The sequence below is a fragment of the Coenobita brevimanus genome, chromosome 20 (assembly GCF_032717465.1).
Source record: "Coenobita brevimanus isolate Jiangsu-jjx chromosome 20, ASM3271746v2, whole genome shotgun sequence".
NCBI classification, from domain to species: Eukaryota; Metazoa; Arthropoda; class Malacostraca; order Decapoda; family Coenobitidae; genus Coenobita; species Coenobita brevimanus.
Window position 1 is genome coordinate 6843371 of NC_136973.1, and position 19130 is coordinate 6862500.

The window sequence follows — 19130 nt, forward strand, 5'->3', positions numbered from 1 at the left end:
ATGAGAGAGGTGGGGTGTGAGCTGGGAGGAAGGGCAGTGAAATGCCAGGGGACAGGGCGACATGGAGGTGATTTGTTTGTGGCCAACTCTTACGGGATTGAGGCGTCTGGCAATAGATAGACAGATATACTGACAGGCACAGATAGATGGATAGATAGTAGTGAAGTGAATGTTTATCTATCCATCTACTTAGTGCATGATGCCGCATCTTATTCAGAAGTGTTCAAAAATGTTCAAAAGTGTTCAATGTTCAAAAGTGTTTAAATATGTTCAAAAATGTTTGTGTTCAAAAATGTTCAAGTGTTCAAGTGTTCAAAAATGTTCAAAAGTGTTCGTGTTCAGAATGTTCAAAAGTGTTCAATAATGTTCAACACTTCAAAAGTGTTCAAAAATGTTCAAAAGTGTTTAAAAGTGTTCAAAAATGTTCAAAAGTGTTCAAAAATGTTTAAAGGTGTTTAAAAGTGTTCAAGTGTTCAAAAATGTTCAAATGTGTTCAAAAATATTCAAGTGTTTGTGTTCAAAAATGTAAAAAAAAATGTTCGTGTTCAAAAATGTTCAAGTGTTTAAAAAGGTTCAAGTGTTCAAAAATGTTCAAGTGTTCAAGTTCAAGTGTTCAAAAATGTTCAAAAGTGTCCAAGTGTTCAAAATTGTTCAAAAACGTTCAAAAGTGTTCAAAATCCACTCAAGTGTACCAGTGAGGTGTGTTCATAAGTTCAGAAGAAGACAGGGATGACAACTAAAATTTAAGTGCTCGAGTGTAAAAAAGAAGCGTTCAAACCACAACTAAAGGTGCATCAGTATTCATAAGTGTTCATAAGTGTTCAAAATCCAGCCACAAGTACATCAGTGAGGTGTGTTCAAAAGATCTAGCACTTAACAGGACGGACGACTTAAAGTGTTCAAAGGAAAGTGTTCAAACTAAAAGAGCACCGGTGTTCAATAAGTGTTCAAAAACCCACAAGTGTACCAGTGAGGTGTGTTCAAAAGATCTAGCACTTTACAGGACTTAAATGTTCAAAGGAAAGTGTTCAAACGAGGACTACGAGAGCACTGGCGTTCATAAAAGTGTTCAAAAATTCACAGGTGTACCAGTGACGTGTGTTCAGAAGTTCAGAAGAAGACAGGTGAGGGCACATCCAGGTAGGGGGCCAGTCTCTCCAGGTGGGGCACTCTAAATCGCGTGCGGTGAGTGAGGGGCATCATATTGAGTGCGTCCAATTCCTTGCTTGCGTTGACGGTCACCACGCTCGTCGACGGAGGTAGGAGGTAGCTGTGGAGGTGAGAAATAGCTGAGAATTAGTTGAGAATTAGTTGAGAATTAGTTGAGAATTAGTTGAGAATTGGATGAGAATTAGATGAGAATTAGTTGGGAACTAGTTGAAAATTAGTTATGAATGGGCTGAGAATTAATTGAGAATTAGATTAGAATTAGTTGAGAAATAGATGAGAATTAGTTAAGAATTAGCTGGGAATTAGCTGAGAATTAGTTGAGAATTATTTGAGAACTGGCTGAGAATTATTTGAGAACTGGCTGAGAATTAGTTGAGAATTAATTGAGAATTAGTTGAGAATTATATAAGAATTAGGAAAGGAAATTGTTGAAAATGGACATGACGCTCGTTGATGGTAGGAGGTAGCTGTGGAGGTGAGAATTAACTGAGAATTACTTGAGATTAAGTATGGAAAATCTGGCTGAGAATTAGTAACGGGAGTTGGCTGAGAATTAACAGAGGAAATTAATTGGAAATTGCTGAAAATGATGATGATGATGATGATGATGATATGGAGGAGGAGGAGGAGGAGGAGGAGGACGATGACAGTAATAATAATAATGATAACTGACGATGATGATGATGATGATAGTGACGATGATGATGACAGCTACGACGATGAAGACGATAAAGATAATAATAACGGTGATAATAATGACGATGATGATAATGATGACGATGATAGTAATAATGATGATGACGACAACTACGACGATGACGACGATAATAATAATAACAATAAAAATAATAATAATAAAAATACCTGTAGTCGCTGAAGGGGTAGCCGACGACAAGGACCTCAGTGCGGAAGTAGAAGAACCGGAAGAGACCCCGATGGTGGCCTCGGACGTCAAGATCCCATACGCCAAGGCACTGTGGGGATAGATAGATGGATAGATAGATAGATAGACAGATACATGGAGGGATGGACGGATAGACACATGGATCGATGGATGGATAGGTTAATAGATGGATGGATAGATAGGCAGATAGACGGATGGATGGATGGATAGATGGATGGACAGGCAGACACAGATAGATAGATGGAGGGATAAATACATGGATAGATCGATAGACAAATGGATGGACAAGTAGACAGATAGAGGGATGGGTAGACAAATGGATGGATAGGTAGATAGATAGGTGGATGGAGAGATAGATAGGTATTTGGATGGATAAATAGATGGACAGATAGACAGACATTTTTTGGATAGATGGATGGATTGACAGACGGACAGACAGATGGATGTATAGGTAGACAGACAGCTAGATAGATGGATGGATGGAGGAATGGAGAGATGGATGGATAGACAAATGGATGGATGGATAGATAGATACTGTACATGGATGGAGGGATGGAGGGACAGACTGATAGATAGATGGATGTTTGGATAGGGGAACAGATAGATAGAAGGATAGGAAGATAGACAGATGGATGGATGGACGAACACAGATTGATAAATGTACTGATGAAGACAGATAAACAGATAGATAGACAGATAAATAGACAGACAGACAGACAGACAATGATAGAAGGACGGATGAAAATACAGGGATAGACAGACAGACTGACATGGACAGAAAGGAGGAATGAAAGAAAGAAATATTGACAAACAGACAGATAGGTAGACAGACAGCAGACAGGTAGAAAGAGAGAGAGAGAGAGAGAGAGAGAGAGAGAGAGAGAGAGGGTGGGATACAGATGGACAGAGAAGGAAAGATATACAGACAAATAAACAGGCAAATAAGTATATAGACAGATAGATAGATAGACAGACAGACAGACAAATAGATAGATAGATAGATGTGTGGTACGTACCCTAGCCAGGAACTGCCAAGCGTAGTGGTCTGTGTTGCTCATCATCTCCACAAACACCACCACAGGCCGGTCCTGGGGAGGTGATGAGAGGGTTACTGCCAATACATCACATCTTCACTCACTGATGACAGTGGCGATCTCTGTATAGTATCACACACACACACACACACACACACACACACACACACACACACATTATGAAGCTCAACAAAAGTACTGTTATCATAAGTTTTGCGTAATATAAGTTTTGAGCCCCTTGTTTATCATGATACTTGAAGCCTTCTCATGTGACTTCAGAAATAGACTCCCGTGGGAGACGTTGTATGCTGAAGATTTGGTGCTGATTACAGAGAATGAAAGGGAGGCGGAGGAATGATTTAGGAAGTGGAGAAACGATATGGGGCACAAGGGCTTAAGAGTAAATGCAGATAAAATAAAAGTGGTGGTATCTAGGGCTGGTGGCGGTACTGACAAAGAAGAGGGAGAGTGACCATGTGCAATTTGCCACAAGGGCGTGGGAAGTAATTCCATCTTGTGCAGTGTTTGTGATAAGTGGGTGCATATGAGATGTAGTGGTATTAGAGGTAGACTGCGAGATAATGCTGATTTCACGTGTGCGGTGTGTCGGGAGGAGCAGGTGGAGATTGTCAGGAGTGAAAGGATTGAACTTGCTAGTGAGTCTCTTGAGTGTGTGGAAGAGTTTTGTTATTTGGGAGACTTGTTATGTGTTGGAGGTGGGGTTGCAGCTAGCTCTGTGGTTAGAGTGAGGAATGGTTGGAAGAAGTTCTGAGAGTTGTTGCCTCTCCTGACACTGCGAGGGCTCTCCCTCTGTGCTATCGGATCTTCATATGCAGCATGTATTAGGAGTGTAAAAGGATATTCGCAGGCTCAAACGTACAGAAATGACAATGATTAGGTGGATGTGCAATGCGTCTCTGAGTGTTAGGCCTGGGGGGGCTAGGTTTACGATGGAAGAGTTGAGGGGTAGAATGGGACTGGAGTATATTGGTGCTGTGATGAGAAGAGGTAGATTGAGATGGTTTGGGCATGTGGAAAGGATGGGGGATGATAATTGGGTGCAGAAAGTGAGAAGTGTTATTGTTAGGGGCAGGGTTCCGAGAGGTCGACCAAAAAAGACCTGGGACGAGGTCATTTAGTGTGACCTCAGGAATAAGGGACTGAATAGGGAAGCGCCAGAGATCAAGCAGTATGGACAGCCGCCATTAGGTGGCCAAGGCCGACGCATGCAAGCATGTTGGAGCCTTCAAAAACGAACAATGAAACAATAATAGATTTTTATATCATCAAACACCAAATCTGTAGTAAGCCTTCTTAATTACCTTCACCAACAGAGTGGGAAGGAGAAAATGCATTCAGTCATGCCTGTTTGTGTGGAAGATATGTCAAAGTTCTTATCAGATAGCAGTAAAATCTGGTGGATAGGTAAGCATTATGTCAAGGAAGATTTCAGTAGATTCTGAGGTAGATCCTAATTCTGATGCAGGAATAAATAACAAGGAAAACTAAGAGAGGCGAATTAATTACCTCAGCTAAAGAAATTGGACGGAGGTTGGTTTCAAAATAATAAATAGTTGTTGGCGGAGGTATGCGTTTTCTGAGTGTCTTCTAGTTACGCTTTGTAGTAATGCAAGCCTGATGGAGCCACTATAAACACGATACGAAGAACATGATCATCAAAGAACAATACTATTACACCAAACTTCGTGCAATGAACTTGTGCAATATCAACCATTTCATTACCATAACATACTGTACTGCAGAGGGAGGCAGGGCTGTGTGTGGTACTGACCGTCAAGTTGCGGGGGAGGTAGTGAGGGTGGCAGGGGTGCAGGGAGGAGTGGAGGAAGAGCGGGTCGGCCTCCAGAACACGGTACAGGTCCTCCTCGTACTCCATCTCCGTCAGTCTGGATAATGGGTAAGACTTAAAATGGTCCTGTCTGTCTTCCTGCCTACCTATTTCTGCCTTACCCCTCCAGCTACCCATTTCTGCCTAACCCTTCCTGCCTACCCATTTCTGCCTAACCCTTCCTGCCTACCCATTTCTGCCTACCCATTACTGCCTACTTATTTCTGCCTAACCTTTCCTGCTACCTATTTCTGCCTAACCTCTCCTCCCTACCCATTTCTGTCCTTCTTCCTCATTGCCTTACTATCTTTTTCCTTACTTCCCTTAGCCTACCTTACCCCCTACCCACCTACCCCTGCCTTACCTCCCTCCCTCGCTGCCTTACCCTCAACCTGCCTTCCCTTATGCCTACCTACCTCTGCGTCTTCTGTCTACCTCATACCTAATACTCTTCCTCCAAGTCCCTTTCCTCCCAACTACTCTTTTTCCCTATTTCATCTACCCTCTTACTTCACACCTTGCCTATCTACCTCTATCTTACCTACCTTTCCACCCTCTAACCCTTCACCATACCTACCTGTCTACCATCCAACCTTCCACCCTACCTATCATCCATCCAACCTTCCACCCTACCTACCAACCATCCAACCTTCCACCCTACCTACCAACCATCCAACCTTCCACCCTACCTATCAACCATCCAACCTTCCACCTTACCTACCATCCATCCAGCCTTCCACCCTACCTATCAACCATCCAACCTTCCACCCTACCTACCAACCATCCAACCATCCACCCTACCTACCAACCATCCAATCATCCACCCTACCTATGAACTATCCAACCATCCATCCTACCTACCAACCATCCAACCTTTCACCCTACCCACCAACCATCCAGCCATCCACCCTACCTACCAACCATCCAACCTTCCACCCTACCTATCAATCATCCAACCTTCCATTCTACCTATCAACCATCCATCCTACCTACCAACCATCCAACCTTTCACCCTACCCACCAACCATCCACCCTACCTATCAACCATCCAACCTTCCACCCTACCTACCAATATTTACCATTCAACCTTCCACCCCACCTACCATTATCAACCATCCACCCTACCTATCAACCATCCAACCTTCCACCCTACCTACCAACCATCCACCCTACCTACCAACCATCCAACCTTCCACCCTACCTATCAACCATCCAACCTTCCACCCTACCTATCAATATTTACCATTCAACCTTGCACCCCACCTACCATTATCAACCATCCACCCTACCTGCCAACCATCCAACCTTCCACCCTACCTACCAACCATCCACCTCACCTGTCTATCTACCTCTTTATCTACCTCTACCCACCTGTCTACGCCAAGCAGGGTGATGTAGGATGAGGCAGGGACGGGTTTGAGTGCGAAGAAGGCTGCGTGCATGAGACCAGCTGCGTGCGAGCCAGAGAGGCCGATGTGAAAAGTGCGTGTGACGTCGGGAACAACGCACTCTCTCCCCGCAATCACACGGACTTGACGCACCCAGATGTCCCAGTCGTGGTCCTGGAGATGGATAGATGGATAGATAGATAGATAGATAGAGAGAGAGATAGATGGATGGATGGATGGATGGATAGATGGGTAGATATACAGATGGATGGATGGATGGATGATTAAGTAGATAGACGGACAGATAGATAGACAGATAGATGGATGGATGAATGGATGGATAGGTAGATAGACAGAGAGATAGACAGACAGATAGACACAGACAGATAGATGGATGGATGGATGGATAAGCAAATAGTCATATAGATGGATGGATTGATGAATGGATGGAGAGAGAGAGAGAGAGAGAGAGAGAGAGAGAGAGAGAGAGAGAGAGAGAGGTAACAAGCACTAACAACAATAACCTACACTATACATTTATAAAATTTCGTATTCTCGTCGGTTAAGGAAGCTCCCTAACACCTCCTCCTAAGGGATTTATTTTGCTTATTACTCCTTACTCGCCTCCTCTGTGTCATTTAAACCACTCCAGTACCACCATTTTCGGCATAAATAACTTACAAATTGACGTTAATCGGCCGTATCCAAAACTAAATCGCTAAGGAAAAGGTGCTAGGTACGATAATACAGATCTAACATTGTTTCCTGTTTCAATTACTGTATATTCTTGATCAAACCTCTTTTCTTCTCACTAACCACCCTATTACACACACACACACACACACACTCACTCACTCACTCACTCACTCTCTCTCTCTCTCTCTCTCTCTCTCTCTCTCTCTCTCTCTCTCTCTCTCCTATGATAGGTGGTACAGAGGGACGCCTTCACGTGGTGGCACCGATATAGCTGGGCAACTCCCCTGTCTGGTTATGCAAATGTCCCTCAGCTCCCTCCCTATCCCACAACTGGAGGATGGTGGACTGCAGGAGAGGGAAAACTTCAGCCTGCAGTCCACCGGGTTCACGGTCAGATAAGTCTGGGGCCACAACAACAAAAACAACTCTGGTAACATTTTTTCACTATATTCTTGCTACCTTCAGACGATTTTACTCAGTTTGGGAGAGGCTTTTCAAAATTGAGGGTTTAAAGATCCTTAGCTCTTTGACTAGTACAGGTCCCTCCTGAGCTAAATAAGAGCGTCTAGTAATATAAAAAAAAAATGATTTAAATTTTGGGGGGAACTGGTGAAAAATCAACACACGCCCTCGCTAAAAAGAAAAACTCCTAATTTATCACAAATCTTGGCCAATTTCTAGGATAAATAAATCTCCATGGCAGTTGACGATCATCACCTCGAATCACTTATGAAGCAAAGGCAATATATATAAATAAAAACGTACAGAGGAAGGAAAGACCGAAACAATGAAGCACATTTCACAGTACAGAAACAACGGGGACACACACAAGTACAGGCAACGCTTACATATATCTGAAAGAGACGCGCAGTTCGAAGTACATAAACAAAGGTGACACAAACGAAGATGTGAAACGGTAAACTGAAACAGGGATTCACTGTTTGAGGTACTGAAACAATTACGACACACAGATAAAAAGGCGACACGTAAATATTGAAATACAGAAGAACAGCTCGAAGCACAGAAGCAAAGGGGACGCAAACAAACAAGACATGACACAGAAGGAAAGACTGAAAAAGCGAAGCACAGTTTGAAGCAGCGACACAAAGAAACTGACGCAATACAAAAAAATCAAAACAAAGAATCCAAAGCCAATGACCCATAGGAAAGAATCAAGCTGACTGAAACAACGAAGTGCAGTTTGAAGCACAGAAGAAGAGGCGACATAAAGACTCAAAAGAGACACATAAACAAATTCTTAAACAGAGATAGCACACTTTTTTTTTTTTTTTTTTTTTAAATAACAGAACGGAGGAAGGAAAAACAAATGGAGAAAAAAAAATAATCCATACACCAGATTACTGGTGTCCTCTGTTCATAAAATATCTGTAAGAATTAGACTTGAACAGTTGTAGGTTGAAATTTGGAGGAAAACAACTCTGGGGAAGCGAGTTCCAGAGAGATGCAGTTCGGGGAATGAAAGAATTCTGATAGGCAGAAGTTCTGCAATGTGGTTGAGTGACATTCCAGTCATGAGCGTTACCAGATGCCCGTGTAGCACGAGGGAAGGCATGGAGAGGTGGCACCATGGACGCAACTTCGTCTGAGCATTTGCCAAAAAAATATCTGTGAAATAATGCAAGGGAGGCAACATTCCTTCTTACTTGCAGGGGAGGTAGTTTATATGTAATGGCAGGGTTGTTAATGATTCTAACAGCTTTATTCTGAATTTTGTCTAGTTGTCTTAATGCAACCTCTCCACAACCATTCCACAAGGGTGAGCAATATTCAAGCTGAGAGCGCACATGACTCTTATAAATTATAGCTAACTGCTCATCGGCGAAGAAGTTACGGACTCTGTACAATAATCCAAGTTTCTTTGAGGCGGTTTTAGCAAGTGATCTGACATGAGAGGTCCAGCTGAGGGCACTGTTAAGTGAGACACCAAGAATTTCAATACTTTTGGAGATGGGAATATTAGTAGCACTGAAGGTAATGTACGAATCTGGCAATATCTGTCTATTAGTAAACTGTATATATTTAGTTTTACTAGCATTAAAAGAGACAAAGGTTGTTTTGTCCCCATTCACTGATTGTAGATAGATCTTGATTTATGGAGATGGCTGTATTGAGTTGAGAGGTAGAGATATTAGACTTTGTAAATGGATGTCTGAGTGTGAATGAACTATGTAGTGTTGAGTCATCTGCATATGAGTGAATGGGATTGTGAGTGACAGATAAGAGATCATTAATATGAACCAGAAATAGGGTTGGCGCCAGAACTGATCCCTGTGGCACGCCGGCGTTAATTGAGTGGAAATTCGAATATACATCATCTACTTTTACTCTTATTTTCCTGTCACTAAGATAAGAAGAAATCAAAGGAACAAAAGACGTTAGTCCATAGCAAGGGAGTTTGGACAGCAGGGAACGGTGCCATACTCTGTCGAAAAAAGAACCGCCAGTATCAGGAGAGGATCAACTCAACACAGTATCAGGAGAGGATCAACCAAGGCACTTACAGTATCAGGAAACAACTAAAGCACTCACCAAAAGAAAGAAAATCACAACACATGCACTAGGCAGTATCAGGAGAGGATTAACTCAAGCACTCACAGTATCAGGAGAGAACCAACACAAACACTCACAGTATCAGGAGAGGATCAGCTCAAGCACTCACAGTATTAGAAAAGGTTCAAGTTGCAAGTAATTTCGAGACAGTGAAGCCAAACTCACAGTATCAGGAGAGGGCCAAGTTGCAAGGAGCTCCATGATGGTTTGCCTCGTGACCATCCACCCCAGCCCTGGCAGTACCTCCAATCGGCGCAGGAGGCGGGGATCGCGGGCAGTGTGAAGGCTTCCCAGGTCACTCCAGGCACTGATGCAGCACAGGGACGGGTCGGCCTCCAGCAGCCACGCCGTTTGGTTGAAGTAGCTGAGGGAGAGATGATGAGGTTTAGGGTTGTGTAGGGTGGTCCGAATATAACACTCTACTTACACTATGCCAGGCGAATTCTCTTGTGTTTTGAGGACGGCTATCTGTGTTACCAGTATATACCCTGCTTCATTTATTAATTTCCTACTCTCACTGCCAAACTCACGCCCACACCAGCTGACTGAGCCGTCCCCATAATACATAAGGTATTACTACGGGAGTTTCTAGTGAAGCGCTATTTATGAGTCACCCTGTATTCTTAATGGTATGGGAGACTTCGTAGAAAACTCTTAACAGTGATATCTTTCAAAATACACCTTTTTTATTCTATCTTGTTATTATTACTTAACCCGATCTGTCTAGCCAAGCAGTACAGTACAGTATTTAAACCGTATAGGATCCAGCGCCCATTTATAGTAGATAATATTTCGCTAAGGTCGAAACAGGGTCCTTAACTACGGCAAGGTGCAGGGTATTGTGAGTAGGTTTGCCCCCCCAGGTGAACGTCGCAGCTACATAACTTCACCCAGGGTACACAGTGTCACCACATGTAGGCTCCTTGTCAGCGCCTGTGTTAATAGTTCGACTGCCAGGCCCTTCACACCCACCTGAAGAAGTCCGGGGCAGCCAGAAGGTCCTCCTCAAGCATAATGACCTTGGAGGCGGCGGGGAAGGTGGCGAGGGCGATGGTTAGGGCGTGGCGATAGTGGTCTGAGATACGTGCACCTATTGTCACCCCACGTGCACGACTCTCCACGTACCGCACCTGGGAGGGGAAGCAACGGAAGTATTAGCTAGGTGTATTTATAGGAACTGTACTTTAGGGAGTTGTATTTGAAGTAGACGTAGAAGTAGTAGTAGTAGTAGTAGTAGTAATAGTAGGGGTAGGAGTAGTAGTAGTTCGAGTTGTTGTTGTTGTTCTTGCAGCACCAGTCCTATCTGAACGTAATCCCAGTGGACCACAGGCTGGAGGTGCCCTCCTCTTGGAGCTAACCATCATCCTTCAGGGTATAGGGAGGGAGTCGAAGGATGTTTGTTTAACCGAGCCATTGAACCTACCAGCTAAATCATTGCCACCACGCGAAGGCATCCCTCTCGTGTACTAAGTTAATGGGTTGGACAGGGAAGTAAGGTTGTACTATTACGGTCATACAAGGTCAGCCACCCTCCTCTGCTCATACCGTACACGTGGCACCGTCGCAATCCCAAACACCTCAGTTGCCAGGTGCTGTAGAGGGCTGCCTTCACGTGGTGGCACCGATATGACTGGATGGTTCCACTTCCTGGTTATATGTCCTCAGTTCCCTCCCTATCCCCAAAGGAGAATGGTGGAATGCACGAGAAAAGTAAGAAGCCTGCAGTCCAATTGATTCACGTTCAATTGAACCTAGGGTCGCGGTTAATAACAGCAGCAATTACTACTACTACTACTACTGCTGCTACCAGTACTACTACTACCACTACTGCTACTACTACTGCTACTACTACTACTACTACTACAACAGTGGCCTAGTATGCATTTTCTCAACACTTGATACCATACAAATTACCAACATTATTATCTTTCCCAGACAACAGCCATACGAACTTGCTTTTCTCTGTGATGGGGCATGCGAATGGCTGACACAGAAATTACCTAACCTATCCGTATTCCCAATGACATCGGAAATTTCGCAGTACCTCTTCCTTAACGATTTATTACGCCCGTGCGCACTTAGCGAAAGCAGGTGCTGTGTGTGTGTGTGTGTGTGTGTGTAACAAAATAACTCAGTAAGTTTTATCTCATTTTTAACCAGACTTGGTGGAAGGGTTGAGGGATGGCCAAAGAGTAAACATCTTTTCCAAACAAAAGGTCAAAGGTCAAGGTCACAGGGTAAGGTCAGCTTGAACAGTTATTGTCCGATTGATAGCAAACTTGGTGTGAGGTGTGACGACGAAACGAGAATAAAACGATGCAATTTTTAGAACAATTAGTCAAAGGTTACGGTCACAGGGCAAGGTCAAAGTTCAACCGGTGTGTGTGTGTGTGTGTGTGTGTGTGTGTGTGTGTGTGTGTGTGTGTGTGTGTGAACGTAAGTAAATAAAGAGAAGTACGAATTTAATTTGGATTAAAGTTGGTGGATGGGTTGGCGATCACTCAAGAAGCTGACCCATTATTTTCTACAACGATAGGTCAAAGGTCAACTTCACACAGCAAGGTCAACTTAAACAGCTCTTATTCTGTGTAAACTAAGCCTTATGGAGGGGTTAGGTTAAAAGAAGGATAGGCTAGAAAGATTCGATTTGGAAGGGTTAGGGGTTAGGCAGGAGTGAAATAATTCGGTTTTGAGAGTAATCTGTAGGAGGTCAAGGCCACGGGGCAAGGTCAAATATTCGGCCCTAAACCAGCTGATGGGCGCGGGTGTTAAGTTCTGTGAGTGCTCCTTCTTGTTTGGTATATTACACTTTAACGATCTTAGTACTTTCGAAGACAGCATCAATAACATACAATAAGACAGCATCAATAACATACAATAAGACAGCATCAATAACATACAATAAGACAGCATCAATAACATACAATAAGACAGCATCAATAACATACAATAAGACAACATCAATAACATACAAGAAGACAGCATCAATAACATACAAGAAGACAGCATCAATAACATACAATAAGACAACATCAATAACATACAATAAGACAGCATCAATAACATACAATAAGACAGCATCAATAACAATAAGACAGCATCAATAACATACAATAAGACAGCATCAATAACAATAAGACAGCATCAATAACATACAATAAGACAGCATCAATAACAATAAGACAGCATCAATAACATACAATAAGACAGCATCAATAACATACAATAAGACAGCATCAATAACAATAAGACAGCATCAATAACATACAATAAGACAGCATCAATAACATACAATAAGACAGCATCAATAACAATAAGACAGCATCAATAACATACAATAAGACAGCATCAATAACATACAATATGACAACATCAATAACAATAAGACAGCATCAATAACATACAATAAGACAACATCAATAACATACAATAAGACAGCATCAATAACAATAAGACAACATCAATAACATACAATATGACAGCATCAATAACATACAATATGACAACATCAATAACAATAAGACAACATCAATAACATACAAGAAGACAGCATCAATAACATACAATAAGACAGCATCAATAACAATAAGACAGCATCAATAACATACAATAAGACAGCATCAATAACATACAATAAGACAGCATCAATAACAATAAGACAGCATCAATAACATACAATAAGACAGCATCAATAACATACAATAAGACAACATCAATAACATACAATAAGACAACATCAATAACATACAATAAGACAACATCAATAACATACAATAAGACAACATCAATAACATACAATAAGACAACATCAATAACATACAATAAGACAGCATCAATAACATACAATAAGACAACATCAATAACAATAAGACAACATCAATAACATACAATAAGACAACATCAATAACATACAATAAGACAACATCAATAACAATAAGACAACATCAATAACATACAATAAGACAACATCAATAACATACAATAAGACAGCATCAATAACATACAATAAGACAACATCAATAACAATAAGACAGCATCAATAACATACAATAAGACAACATCAATAACAATAAGACAGCATCAATAACATACAATAAGACAGCATCAATAACATACAATAAGACAGCATCAATAACATACAATAAGACAGCATCAATAACAATAAGACAGCATCAATAACATACAATAAGACAGTATCAATAACATACAATAAGACAACATCAATAACATACAATAAGACAGCATCAATAACATACAATAAGACAACATCAATAACATACAATAAGACAACATCAATAACATACAATAAGACAACATCAATAACAATAAGACAGCATCAATAACATACAATAAGACAACATCAATAACATACAATAAGACAGCATCAATAACATACAATAAGACAGGATCAATAACAATAAGACAGCATCAATAACATACAATATGACAGCATCAATAACATACAATAAGACAGGATCAATAACAATAAGACAGCATCAATAACATACAATATGACAGCATCAATAACATACAATAAGACAACATCAATAACAATAAGACAGCATCAATAACATACAATAAGACAACATCAATAACATACAATAAGACAACATCAATAACATACAATAAGACAGCATCAATAACATACAATAAGACAGGATCAATAACAATAAGACAGCATCAATAACATACAATATGACAGCATCAATAACATACAATAAGACAGCATCAATAACATACAATATGACAGCATCAATAACATACAATAAGACAGCATCAATAACATACAATAGGACAGCATCAATAACATACAATAAGACAGCATCAATAACATACAATAGGACAGCATCAATAACATACAATAAGACAGCATCAATAACATACAATAGGACAGCATCAATAACATACAATAGGACAGCATCAATAACATACAATAGGACAGCATCAATAACATACAATAGGACAGCATCAATAACATACAATAGGACAGCATCAATAACATACAATAGGACAGCATCAATAACATACAATAGGACAGCATCAATAACATACAATAGGACAGCATCAATAACATACAATAGGACAGTGATGTGTAATGTGCAGACGAAATCGTTACGGAAGTGTAATGAAATCGTTATAACCATGTGCAGTATGACCCGACACACCGTCTTTGAAATACAAGTTCTGTTTTGCTTGAGAAAATTTTGGTGTAAAGACGATCTCTCCTACAGGTCTCCCCAGCACCTTTAGGCTACTGTGACGGATCTACTTCATTCTGCATATGTTCAGTCGGAGGAATGTTAGACTGCTATGCTCCTTTTACTTTAACGTGGCCAAAAACTGTCATACTTCCATTCTGAATGCTGGGTTGTTTCTATAAATTAACACTAGATTATGATACCTGTCACGAAATAGCGCTATGGAGTGGATACAGAGCCGTCTCATTGCCTTTTTCTGTCACTGAGCTACGCCAGATAAGCTGCAAAAGGACGAAAATCTGGGCCAAGTTAAGGTGAAAGAAGTGTAGGGAAATAATGACTGGCAAAACAAGGATATTAATAAACTGTACATATGTTGACGTCTGGCTAAAACCTGACAATTTTGCTGATCAGAGGGAAGGAAATACCATGCCTGACAAGTTTCAAATAAATGTCTTCTTGTTCTGAACTCATGGACGGGTTCTAGAGAGGGACGCCTTCACGTGGTGGCAACGATATAACCAGGCGGATCCACTGCCCATCTATACAAACGTCCCACATCTCCCTTCCCTATCCCCCGAAAGAAGAACGGTGGACTGCCAGAAAAGGGCAACTTCATCCTGCAGTTCACCGAGTTCACGTTTAACAACCTAGGGCTTCAAGTACTAACAGTAACTCTTAAACGCGTAATTTCAGCCATGTTTAAGGGCCCACTTTAGTCAGTTTCAGAATCCATCCCCCGACAAAAGATATAATAATAAAGCTGATTCGCTAAATGTTCTTATCCATCAACATAAAATCTTTAAATTTTTGGTAAATGTAAAGCCGACTGAATAGCAAAGGGAAAAAATATTACTATACTCTTCCCACTTTAACTTGGCCCAGATTTCGTCCTTTTAAAGCTTATTTCAGGTAGACTTGCGGCAGAATAAGACAAGACTGCGACTGTACATCCTTTCCACAGCACTTCTTCATGACTAGCACTATATTCTAATTCAGCAGTCAAGATGGAGAGACGGCAATTTTAGGCCAAATTAGAGTAAGAAGGGTAGAGTTAATGAAACGCATCGCCATGGAGAAAGTTATGTTTCGGTTTTGGTATGATTAAAGCCAGAAAATCATACCCTCAACAAGAAAACAATTTATACAGTCAATGGTTAGCTTGTAAATTAAATAAAGCAGTTCCATAATTCCCCTCAGACAACAGAAAACAACATCACACATCTACACCACATAACAACATCATATCATACAACCAGACGTTCAGATTTGTGGTTAGTCATGTAATCACTATGGGAAAGAGGAGGGTATGGTGAGGCTCGGGTCTCAAACACACCATCAATACAATAAAACACCACCATCACGCATACACCGCATACTGACATCATACCAGATCACCATACTTTCAAACTTGAGTCTATTATTCTCTCAGGTAACCAATTTAGGAGGTATGGTGATATGGTGAGGACAGGGTCTTTTACTCACCACAATAACACATACACCACCATACCAGAACACCATACCACAACACCATACTTTCAAACATGTGTTCATGATTCCCAGGATGGTGATATGGTGATGCTAGGGACTCTCCATTTACCCATCACCACAACCAAACGCCACATACTATCATCATACCAAGAATTTTTAAAAGTATAGAAGAATTTAAAGTAAACATTTAAAGTAAGAATTTAAGTACGTCACCAGATTGAAAGGATTAAGCTGTGTGGAACTCTCAAATTATCCCCTCCTTCCACTTCCACTCCCTCCACTTGTCCCTCCACTTTCATGCTCTCCACTCCCTTCAGCATCTTTCCACTTCCACTCCCACCTCCACTTCCTCCACGTCCACTCCCCCCACTTTCCTTTTTCCTCCACCTCCACTCCCTCCACTTTCACTGTCTCCATTTCCTTCCACTTTCACTCCCCGCACCTCCCTCCTCTTCCACATCCGCGCTCCTTCCAGTTCTCGTTCCACATCCACTCCCTTCACTTATCCCTCCATTTCCACTTCTACATGTCCCACACTTCCTTTTTTCTCTACCTCCACCTCCACCCGCCCCCTCCACCCCCTCCACCTCCACCTGCCCCCACCTGCAGCAGCTGTAGCAGTGCCGCCACCTGTGCATGATGTCCGTCCACCACCACCAACACCCTCTCGCGTGACCCCCCTGGCTGCCTCAGGAGCGTTACCAGGGACCTGTGGGAGTTCAAAGGAGTTCAGGTGAGTACAAGAAGTGCAGAGGAGTTCAAAGGAGTTCAAGTGAATTCAAAGAAGTACAGAGGAGTTCAACAGAGTTCAAATGAGCTCAGAGGAGTACAAAAGTTCGAAGGAGTTCAAGTGAGTTCAAAGGAGTACAAGAGTTCGAAGGAGTTTCAAAGGAGCACAGAGGAGTTCAAGTGAGTTTAAAGTTCATGTGAGTTCAAAGGGGTACCATCGTTCGAAGGAGTTTCAAAGGAGTACAGAGGAGTTTAAGTTTGATTAAATAAGTTCAAGTGAGTCCAAAGGAGTTCAAAGGAGTACCACGGTTCGAAGGAATTTCAAAGGAGTACAAAGAAGTTCAAGTGAGTTAAAATGAGTTCAAGTGAGCTCAAAAGAGTACAAGAGCTCGAAAGAGTTCAATGGAGTACAAGAGTCCGAAAGAGTTCAAGGGAGTACAGGAGTTCGGAGGAGTACAAATGAGTTCAGAACAATATAATGGAGTTCAAAGGAGCACAAAGGAGTTCAAATTAGTTCAAAAGAGTTCAATGGAGTTCAGGAGTTCAAATAAGTAAAAAAATATTCAAAGGATACCGAATACAAACACTGCAGCTGACCTCATTATCCTTACGTGGAAATCTGATCCAGGTCAAAGGAGTTCAAAGGAGTTCAAGAGAGTTCAATGGAGTTCAAGAGAGTTCAAAGGAGTTCAAGAGAGTTCAAAGGAGTTCAAGAGAGTTCAATGGAGTTCAAGAGAGTTCAAAGGAGTTCAAGAGAGTTCAAAGGATAGCGAATATAATGGACAGAAAAGGGCAGCAGAACTTTCGGCTTTGCTTGTTTGTCTGTCCGTTTGTCTGTCCGTCTCTCTGATGATTAGCGACATTATTGAAAAAATATATATATATAAATATTGGATTGTATCAAAAATGCTATATTGCTAAAGGACAATTAAGGGAAAGATTGTTTTTTTTTTTTTTTTGTGGGGGGGAGGGGAAAGGTCAAAGGTGGAGGTCAGGGAAATGTTTAAAAAATGAAAGGGAGGACATTGCTGCACTGGCGGAGGTATGCATTCTCTGAGGCTCCGACGAAACTGGGCAAGAAAGGCATAAGAGAAAACAATCGCTCAGACAGAAGAGAAACGGAAGAAGAGGAAGGATGGCAAGATAGTGTTATTCATCAGTATCATCATTATCATCATTATTATTATCATCGTCATCATCAACATCATTATCACAGGTAAAACTAGACAGAATACACCTTCCCCCTCCATCTCTCTACCTCCACCCTCCTTCTCCACATCTTTATCTCCATCATTCTTCTCCATCTCTCTACCTCCTCTCTCCCTCTCTACCTCCCACCTCTGCCTCTCTGCCTCCCACCTCCACCTCTCTACCCCTACCTTCACCTCTCTGCCTCCCACCTCCACCTCTCTACCCACCCTTCTACCTGTCCACCCCCTCTCTCACCTGTACAGGTATGTGGGTCTATTTCCAGCCACCACCACCAGAGGGACGTCATCAATGCTGCTCCTCTCAAGCTGACAACAAACCACAAAACAACATTAGTAATAATAATAATAATAATAATAATAATAATAATAATAATAATAGCTATACCAATAAATGGCACTATCCCATTCCATTTACACAACAGGAAAAAGTTTAAAAAGTGGCATTATCCTATTAACAAATCACATAATGGAATACACTAAATTGCATTCTCCTATTTCATCAACAAAGCAGAACATGAAAAAAAAGGGAGGGCACTGTCTTTTATTATCAACACTATTATCTTTTTCCTAATGAGTTTTTCTTTCCATAACAGTGGCTCCCCTCGGAAACTATTGTGTATTTCTTGGGGGGGTCATGGGATAGTGTTAAGCGGAGTCACAATTTCCTATTAATATTCTGACGCAAAGTTTTCGGTACATTCATTTTGCCGTCAGCCTTCGCGATGGGAGTGGACCTTGAGGCACACTGGAACTAGAGGCGATTCATATATCAAGAACACTCGGAACGACTCTTGAAGGAGCTTTGGTCGAGAAAATGGTTAGTACCCTTTTACGAGTATCAGCCAAATCGTAATCCAAGTACTTATGCATCTCTTGTCTACCTGCCTCA

General features: G+C 41.5%; 1 protein-coding gene across 1 annotated transcript in view; it reads right to left on the reverse strand.

Annotated features, from left to right (window-relative positions):
- Positions 1-1110: 1110 nt before the first annotated feature.
- LOC145391847 (protein O-linked-mannose beta-1,2-N-acetylglucosaminyltransferase 1-like) overlaps positions 1111-19130 on the reverse strand; it is a 26213-nt gene continuing 8193 nt past the window's right edge. The window contains exons 7-15 of the mRNA XM_080266334.1: positions 18477-18547; positions 16905-17010; positions 10585-10742; positions 9778-9976; positions 6329-6519; positions 4901-5015; positions 3091-3162; positions 2035-2144; positions 1111-1270 (exon numbers count right to left, since the gene is read on the reverse strand). Coding sequence (XP_080122460.1) covers positions 1111-1270; positions 2035-2144; positions 3091-3162; positions 4901-5015; positions 6329-6519; positions 9778-9976; positions 10585-10742; positions 16905-17010; positions 18477-18547 — 1182 coding nt within the window. The remainder of the gene's footprint in view (positions 1271-2034; positions 2145-3090; positions 3163-4900; positions 5016-6328; positions 6520-9777; positions 9977-10584; positions 10743-16904; positions 17011-18476; positions 18548-19130) is intronic.